The following is a 9,988-nucleotide window of genomic DNA, read 5'->3' on the forward strand; positions in this document are numbered from 1 at the left end:
TCCTTTACCAGGGTATAGAGACCAGTTTTCTAGAACAGTTGTGCCTTGCTTCGCCTTATCCATAAGTGTACCGAACCAGTAATGGCAAAGTTGCTCTAGGTTTGACTTGCTTCAGCCCTTCCCTGACCTAAGGAGAATTGTTTTCCCACAAACATAGCAGGCCTCCATTTCTGGAGAAATTTATTTATTTATTTATTTATTTATTTATTTATTTATTTATTTATTTATTTATTGTGATCAAGGGAAGAGTAGCAGCAAGAAAACCCAGCTCAAATCAGGTTAGGGAGCAGAGAAAAGGAGGAGACAGGAATTATTGACTCATATAACCAAGAAATTCAAAGATTTATCTGGTATGAAATGTCCGAATATGGGGCTTTAAATACTGTCGTCTCTCTCCATCTCTTGCCCTACCTTGGCTTTTTCTTTAGGTTTGTTCTCCACATAGGCATGTCTGATCTACACACATCCTTATAAGCCATGTTCTTAGAGAGAGAAAGACTTTCTTCTCCAACATCAGCATCATGTCAGAAAACAATTGGCCCAACCTGGAACACATATATATACTTGGACTAGGGGAATTCAGTGGTCTTAAATGGCATTGTTTTTCACCACATGGCCAGTTAGGTAGGGCCATGTGATTGACATCTCCATCAATAACCTGGAGTTAGAGTGTGTGTTTTTGTTGTTGTTGTTTTTAAGGGGAAAAAAAGCTAGACAAGCAAAAAGTAAGTGATGGTAGTTTTGTATTAAGTGATAGTAATGTCCACATTGCTTATTGGCGTTGTTGATATGGATGGGCTATCTCAAGAAATCTCTTGATCTTGGGAAAGTTGACTTAGCCTAGCCTGCTTTGGCAGTAAAAGTTTAAATAGCATGGAGTGGCAGTTCTTTTTACTTCAATTTTCTTCTCTCTTCTCACTGCCTTCCCAATTTTAATTATATTTATTAATTGATGCTATATTCTAAAAACTGATTTTTCTCTTTTTATTTTACCTCATATTGACAGTTTAAAAGTGTGGGCTCAGGAGTCAGATTGCCTGTTTCGGTCCTGTCTGTGTCATTTGCTCACTTTGAAATCTTAAGCAATTTACTTAACTTTGTGCCTCATTCATCATCTATAAAATGAAGATAATAATACCTCCTAGGGCTATCTTGAGGATTAAATTAGTCAATGGAAAGTGATTGGCACAGTTCCTAGGACTCATTATCAGATCCTACTGTCATTATTTCCAGTTCTGCAGCTTTGGTATAGTTTATCTGTTCTTTTGTCTGGAGTGGGAAGGCTGAGGTAGGTTGGGAGATTATCAAAACACATTAGGTTTTGATATCTCAGGATGGAAAATTGAAGCTAAGTTGAAAGAAGCACTTGGAGCTCTAAGTGGGAGGTATAACTATAATAATGACCTTATTTTTACAATTCATTAAATGGTACATATTGACTTTTACTTGATAGATGGCAATGGACAATTAACCTCTCTAGGTTTCTTTTTTCTTTTTTTTGGAAAATGAAGATTTTTGGATAGAATGATCTCCATCAACATCATTGTTCCTTGACACAGAAAAAAGTAGAGAAGTAGTGAGTTAGGTTATATTAGATAAACCAAAATGATTTACTTGCATATTGAGTTTATCAGTTGACATGTTTGATTTCTTCTTAGATTATTATATCCCCTTTCACACTCTGCCTTCTAGATAATTTCTAAGTATTTGTTAATTTTATCTCACATCTTTTTTTGATTTTTCAAGGAAAGTTTTCTAGGAATTATGATATATAGTCAGTAATACTTGTCTTGAAATCAGAAAACTTGGTTTGGACACTCTGTCCCACTACTTACTTTGGAGCATTATATAAGTTACATTCCCTCTTAAGTGCCTCATTCTCCTCATCTGTCTAATGAAGCATTTATTTATTTAATCCTTAACTTCTTTCCTGTTTATCATTCTGTAACTATCACAGCATAGGAGTAACTGGATTCCAAAGGGAGAACTTGATATCTTTTAAAACGTATTTTTAATCTTGCCCATTATGTTTGCTTCAGGATTTCGACTGAATGCTTCCTCTTGGCCCATGTTCCTTTTGAAGACGCTAAATGGAGCAGAGATGGCACCCATCAGGATTTTCCACAAGGTATGCTGTTCCTCAGATATCACCACCTCTAAGCTGCTTAAGGTCAAATACTTAGATTCCTCTAATTACTAAGCCTTTGATGTTAATAATATCTTTATGACCTGAGGAAGCCTTCTCAAAAATTAGTTCAGTCAGATTTTTAAGTACCTGATAAGGCAGCAGTTATCCCCAGAGGAATATATTAAGCTAGGACTCCTGGTTTGGGGATCCCAGCTGCCAGTAATCTAGGCCCTTTGGCCTCATCTTTAAAGTGGTACTCTCTACTTTGGAGCAGTTAAGAAGTTAAAATTTGTTATTAGTAGAATATATAAAATGTAATACAAATCTAAAGGAGCTATTCTTTTTTTTTTTTTTGAGTTGGAGTCTCACTCTGTCGCCCAGACTGGAATGCAGTGGCCGCTCCTGGCCACCGCAACCTCAACCAGTTGGGCTCCGGCAATCCTTCCGCCTCAGCCTTCCGAGTAGCTGGAACTACAGGCGTGCACTACCACGCCCGGCTGATTTTTTTATTTATTGTAGAGATGAGGTCTCATTGCCCATATTCTTTTTATTAAATACATATTGGGGTTCTGTAAAGTCTATCTTCTAAACAGGGAAAAAGGAAGGGTAGTATTTTTTGAGTGCCTACAGTATGTTATTTCATACCCACAGTTAACTTTATGAACTATGAATTATTATTTCCATTTAATGGTTGAGGAAACGAATACTTTTAAATAAATAACTTGCTCAAGATCATGGCTAGTAAGTGGCAGAACAGGGATTCAAAACCTGTATTTGTTCATCTTGCTTTTCTAGGGATAAGGCAGTCAGTCTGCTGTTAGTTGAATTTTTTAGTGGGGTGAAAGTTAAGGGGGCAAAGGGGACTGGATTGGGTTTGCCTATGCTGCTAGTTAAATATAAACCCTGTGAGAATCCTGGTTCCCAAAATATAGTATACTGGGCAACTTAAAAGCCTTTTCACTACAAAATACCTCAAAATGCCAAAGGAGTGGGGAACAATAAATAGTCTTTTCAACGCTTTACTGAGCTTACTTACCAGAAAGTAAGAAAAATTTCAAGGCCAATAATGAAGAAGGAAAAACCAGAATGTTACATATACGTACTAAACCTACAGCTATCTTAAGGGGCTCCGCCAGTCTTACTTTCCAAGAATTTTGTCTTTTTACAACTGCAGTAAGATACAAGATGAATCCTTGGGCAGCCCATAAAAGGCAGGGAAATGGACCTCAGACTGCTGAAAAAACAAAAAAACAAAAAAACAAAAAACAGATCAGATTCCCTCAAATGTTTACCTCTTAGTGAAAGATTATTACATTGATGAGGAAGTTGCTGCTAGGCTCTGTCTGGGCAGGGTTGGGAATAGTCATCTCCTGTGATAAAACAGAGACTTCTTCCTTGTAGTCCATGGTTCATATATGGTCCTTGTGTTGTTTAGGGACTCCAAAGTTGTATAGAGATATTTCTGTATGCCTGGCAGAGCAGACCCAGAATCTCTCTTAGCGGGTTTGGTTTCAAAGAAGTACCAAAAGTGAAATACCTCTGAAGATGCGTACTTAGTCCAGAATTACAAAGCCTTCAAAACAAATCTGACATGATGGGGAATCAGTAGATACAACCAATAGTAACATAACCCCAAGGACTTTCAGATAATAGACATATCAGATAAGGATTATAAATTAAGTATTTTTAAATGACTAATGAGCTAAAAGAAGGTATAAAAGGACAAGAAAAGCACAAAACTATTTTTTAAAAGGCAGATTAAAGACCAAATTGAACATCTAGAGCACAAAATTTCTAGAACGTTTAAGCCATTTAAATTAAAAATTAAAAGGTAAGTATCTATGTAGTTTAAACATAAAGAAGATTTAACTTAAAGACGTGTAAAGAATTTTTTCGGATCATAGCACAGAGAGATAAAGAGAAAATGTTCAAGGGGGAAAAAACAAGGAGAATAATATTAGAAGTTCCAGTATATGCTGAGCATAAAAGCCAGGAGTATTAGTTAGAAAAAATAGAAATAAAATTGTATTTGAAAAGATAACAGAATTTTCCAGAGTGTGTGGTAAAGACAAATACATAACTTATAACATTGTGGTAGGAAACTAATGTCAAAAGAAAAGATCTGAGCAAGTAGTCAAACAGAATATCTTCAAAGGGATTACAGTTAGGTTGACAGCGTGTTTCTTTATAGCAGCAGTACCGCCATAATATTTTCAGAGCAATGAGAAAAAGTACCTGGAGTTCTATATCTAGTTATACTGTTATTTCAGAATGAAGCTAAAATTAAACATTTCAAAGAAACTAATACAAGTGAATACCAACATATATACTGAAAGAACAACTGAAGAATATATTTCAGGAAAAAGGAAATTGAATCACAAAATAAGAATGAATAATAGGTTGTTTAACACATGGATAAAGCAAATCAAGCATTACCTATTGTATAAACCAATTATAACAACAAAAGTGATTAATTGGTAGTACAGCGATGTAGAACTAAATTATCTAACACCTATGTATCTCAGGAGTACTTCTTGTATTGTTTGGGACTAGAAATAAAAGTGAATTTTACACTTCGTTTTGTCAAATGTGCAGTTCAGATCTTAAAGGAATTCATCAAAAGACTAAGTAGAATGTTAACTTCTGAATCAGTGACAAGGGAAAAGGAAGAAAAATTCAGTTGATTGAAAAGGAGAAGAAAGAATTTTGAAAAAATCAAATTCAATAGAAAGGTAGACAATAAGATAGTTAAAATAAATTCAAATGCATTGCTTATCACAAGAAATGAGGTTAAACACATCAACTTAGTCATACATGAATCAGATTTTTTTTTTCTTTTAATCTAGTTAGGCCAGGCACAGTGGCTCATGCCTATAATCCCAACACTTTGGGAGGCCAAGGCAGGAGGATTGCTTGAGCCCAGGAATTCGAGACCAACCTGGGCAACATAGTTAGACCTTATCCCTACAAAAAATTATATTAGCCGGGTGTGGTAGGGTATGCCTATAGTCCCAGCTACATATAAGGCTGAGGAGAGAGGATCACTTGAGCCCAGGAGGTCAAGGCTGTGGTAAGCTGTGATCGTGCCACTGCACGCCAACCTGTGTGACTGAGTGAGACCCTGACTCAAAAAAATTAAATAAAAAAAAAAAGCGATATGCTGCTTGTAAGACATACTGTGTAAACATGACCTAAAAATATAGAAAGTAAAAGAATATAAAGGATATTCCAGGCAAACTTTTATCAAAATAAAGCTAGTAAACTATACTGAAGTCAGACGAAGGAGACTTTGATGCTAAAAAGCATTGAGGTCACTATCTACTGATAAAAAGTATAGCTTACCAAGAAGATTAAAATAGTTATAAATCTACATGCTCCTAAAAACCACAATATCAAAGTATATAAAGCAAAATTTGACAAAATTAAATGACAATATTGGAAAATCCACCAGCCACTAGGGAATATTTTAATACATATCTCTTCACTGACATATCAAGCAGACAAAAATTGGTACATAAGTTAGCCTAAGCTAATCAATATGAAATCAGTTGGTCAGTTTTTTAAAAATCACTTCATTCCTATATAACAGCAACAAGTGGTTTAAAAATGATATTTTAAAGCCGGGCTCGGTGGCCCAGCCTGTAATCCCACGCCTTTGGGAGGCTGAGGTGAGTGGATTGCCTGAGCCTGTGGGTTCGAGACCCGCCTGGGCAGCGAGACCTCATCTCTACAATAAATCAAAAAATCAGCCGGGCGTGGTAGCGCATGCCTGTAATTCCAGCTACTTGGAAGGCTGAGGTGGAAGGATCGCCGGAGCCCAGCAGGCGAGGTTGTGGTGGCCGGGAGCGGCCACTGCACTCCAGTCTGGGGGACAGAGTGAGACTCCAACTCAAAAAAAAAAAATGATATTTTAAAATGCCATTTATGATAGCGATAAAATTATAATTTGCCTATAAAAAAGTGTTGGTAAAAAAGCATGAGATATTTATGATAGAAATTTTAAAATCTATATTAAAAAATAATCTGCGTGAATGAAATCTTAACATGTGGAAAAGACTATCATATTCTGGATGGGAAGATTCATAAAAAGATTATTTTCTCCCAAATTGATCTATAAATTTATTGCAATTCCAGTCAAAATTATAATAGAATTTTTCTGTGAAACTTGAAAAGCTGATTAAAGTTTATATGCAAGATAATAGAGAATAAATAGCCTAAACATTACTCAAGAAAGGCAAAGTAGGGGAACTTTTCTCGCCACATATTCATTTAGAAAGACTATGTTATTGATATAGGATCAGACAATAAGACTAAGGGAACAGAATAGAATGTACAACACATTTTTTGAAACCTTGCATTACAAATCAGTACTTAAGAATTCTCCACACTGCTGATGAGAGTATAAAGTGTTACAACCACTTTAGAGGGCAATTTAACTATATTTAGTAAAGCAGAAGATGTTACAATTCTACTCCTAGATATATATCCTAAGAAACCTTCCCACATGTGTACAAAGGAAGAAATGCAAGAATGGTCCTTAAAACTTTTTTGAAATAGTAAACAACTGGAAACAACTTTAAATGTTCATCGAAAGAGAATGAATACATTGTGATATATAAAGATAATGAAATATTATTAGGAGTTAAAATAAATTGGAGCTAAATTTATCAACATGGGTAAATTTCTAAATCATAGTGTTGAACAAAACAAGTTGTAGGATGATAATGTGTAATAGCAGGCAAATTGGTATGCATGAGGGCTGACACTTAAGTTTGTGAACTTGTCCTAGAAAAAGTGCTACATACCTCATTGCTGAATATCACTATGGTCACCTTTGAAGTACTCCCCTTACGAAGCTGTGCACCAGCACCTAGTCCACTGGTCAAAGCAATTTTGGAACTCTTCTGAATTGGCTATCAGAGCTGTTATATTACCCTTGATGTTCTAAATGTCATCAAAATATCTTCCTTTCAATATTTCCTTTGTCTTCAGGTAAAGAAGAAAATCATTGGGGGCCAGATCGGGTGAATAGGGAGTGTGTTCCAATACAGTAATTTGTTTATTGGCTAAAAACTCCCTCACAGACACTGCTATGTGAGCTGGTACATTGTCGTGATGCAAGAGCTCCTTCGGGACCATTTTTGCACACACCTTTCTCATGCCAAGATTTTCAGTTAATATTTTCCTAACTATTTCTGTGTCAGTTTTTATTTGGTCTGCTATGCTTCTCACAGTCAGTTGACAATTTTGATGCATGATTTGACAAATGTGTTTGCAATGTTTTCATCAGTTCTGCTTGTTACTGGTGGTCCTGCTCTCTTTTCATCAGTGACTCTTTCTGTCCCCTCAGAAAAAAACGTTTAATCAATTTGTACATTGGTGTTTTCTTCATAGCATTATCCCCAAAAACTTGGACTAACATGTTCCTGATTTCATCTCCACTCTTGCCAGGTCTAACAAATTTAATGTTTGTTGCTCTAATTCAAGCTCTGACATTCTTGCAACAGCACAAAAAAAATGCATCAACAATAATGAGCACCACTCAAAAAGACACCCACACACATTGACATGAACACAGCTGTGAGACACTGATATGCGAAGTTTTTGAAACTTCACCGAGTTTTTTTTAACAGTGCTGCCAACATAAGCACATGGTGGCAAGTTCACAAGCTTAATTGTCAGACTTTGTATGTGTATAGCAAAATATAAAACATGCATGGGTAATTGTTATCTCTGTGATGGAAGGAGAATGGAACAGAGAAGGGCAGATTCAAAGGGAGATTCAACTTTATCTGTAGCCTTTTATTTCTTTTTTTAAAAATCTGGAGCAAAGTTGTCAACATTTTAGGATTAATAATGTAATACTTCAGTATACTTTGAAATTCATTTAAAAGAAAGATTAAATCTCCATTACAAATCTTATGTAGCACTTTGTAATCATCCAAATTAGATAGTAGCCTATTGGCATGCATAGCCTCTCTTTGTGTCTAGGTCTGTATATTTCTGTTTCTCATCTAGGAGCCACCATCGCCTTCCCACAACTTCTTCAAAATGGGAATGAAGCTAGAAGCTGTGGACAGGAAGAACCCTCATTTCATTTGCCCAGCCACTATTGGGGAGGTTCGGGGCTCAGAGGTGCTTGTCACTTTTGATGGGTGGCGAGGGGCCTTTGACTACTGGTGCCGCTTCGACTCCCGGGACATCTTCCCTGTGGGCTGGTGTTCCTTGACTGGAGACAACCTGCAGCCTCCTGGCACCAAAGGTAAAGGTCCATCATCAGGCTGTTGACACTGGGACCCAGATGATAAGGGAGATTACCTAGGTCTGTCATGGTCAGCATATCTTCACCAGTAAACTTCACTATTATGCAAGGGGGGAACAAGGGCCAGCAACTTAGGTAAAAACAAGATCTACCAGAGAGTAATCAGAAACAATCAGTAAGTATCAAATGAAGCTACACATGGAACTTAGAATAAAGTTAAAATTTCTTGTTCTAAGTATCTTGGCTTATTCTCAAGCAGCTAGCTTTTTAACTCTTTGTCCCTAACTTGTTTCAAAGTTTGAGTAGTATCATCTTCAAGACACATATCTCCCTGTGACCTTAGGGGCTTTGTGTATGAGATGGAGTGACACTGTGTTGTAAAAATACTTGAGAAGCAACGTAGCAGATTGGAAAAAGCATGGGCTTTGAAGTAAGATAGACCTGGATTTGAGTTCCATCTCTGCCTTTTATCAACCGTGTGGCTTTGAGCAGTTAATTCACCTCTCTAAACCTCAGATTCCACATCTGTAAACAAGAAAACCTACTTCATGAAGTTTGTGTGAGGAATAAATGAGAGTACATGGGTAAAATACATCTGGCAAAAACCAAGTGCTAAACAAAATTTTAATTGTGTTATCACTGCTATTATAGATATGCATTTTATAATATTTATTATAATTACTACATAATATATATTATACTATATGATTAAATATGCTATATTATTATTGTACTATTATTATAAAATCACTACCAGTGGAAGAGTATATTTATAAAGTACTGGAATAGTATTATAGACCAAATGAACAATAAATGATACTAGGAATGATGGTGGAGATCATCCAGAATAGAATTTGAGATATCAGGTCTTAGTAAAGAAAATAATAATCATCTCATCCTCTGAAGTCTAAAAAGTACTGATGAATCTGAGGGAATGGAAGGTCACCCTTTCTTTTGTCTGATGATCTCTTTTCTAAACCTCTCTTGGGATTCATTCATTCAATTAGTCAGATATTAATTGAGCTCATGAGCACCTAGTTGTATTAGAAGCTGAGGATACTGCAGTGACAAAGATGTACAATAGTGGTACATCAAATCTAGTGGAGTGAGACAGTAAACATTTAAATCAAGAAATAGGGTAATTTCAGATAAAATTTCAAAATTTTTATGAATAGAAATAATATAGTTTCTCCTAGAAAATAAAATATGATAGGATAGTGACAGTGAAGTTATAGTTGTGAGGGGGTTTTTGTTTTTTAATAGCTTTACTGAAGTATAACTGATATAAAATAAATAGCATATATTTAAAGTATACAATTTGAAAAGTTTTGACTTTTATAATTCATAAACTATTACCACAATCAAAATAATTAACATATCTATCCCCAAAAGTTTCTTTTTGGAGACAGAACTTTTTTTTTTTTTGAGTTGGGAGTCTTATTCCATTGCCACTGCAGCCCCAAACTCCTGGGCTCGGGCGATCTTCCCTCCTCAGCCTCTGATTAGCTGGTACTACAGGTACATTCTACCACACCTGACTCCCTTCCTTCCTTCCTTCCTTCCTTCCTTCCTTCCTTCCTTCCATCCTTACTTCCTTC

General features: G+C 36.0%; 1 protein-coding gene across 1 annotated transcript in view; it reads left to right on the forward strand.

Annotated features, from left to right (window-relative positions):
* SCMH1 (sex comb on midleg homolog 1 (Drosophila)) overlaps positions 1–9,988 on the forward strand; it is a 157,803-nt gene that overhangs the window by 63,436 nt on the left and 84,379 nt on the right. Inside the window, exons 7-8 of the mRNA XM_008065492.2 lie at positions 2,040–2,128; positions 8,147–8,390. Coding sequence (XP_008063683.2) covers positions 2,040–2,128; positions 8,147–8,390 — 333 coding nt within the window. The remainder of the gene's footprint in view (positions 1–2,039; positions 2,129–8,146; positions 8,391–9,988) is intronic.

Source organism: Carlito syrichta, unplaced genomic scaffold, assembly GCF_000164805.1.
Source record: "Carlito syrichta isolate Samal-C Ts95f unplaced genomic scaffold, Tarsius_syrichta-2.0.1 Scaffold308579, whole genome shotgun sequence".
NCBI lineage: Eukaryota > Metazoa > Chordata > Mammalia > Primates > Tarsiidae > Carlito > Carlito syrichta.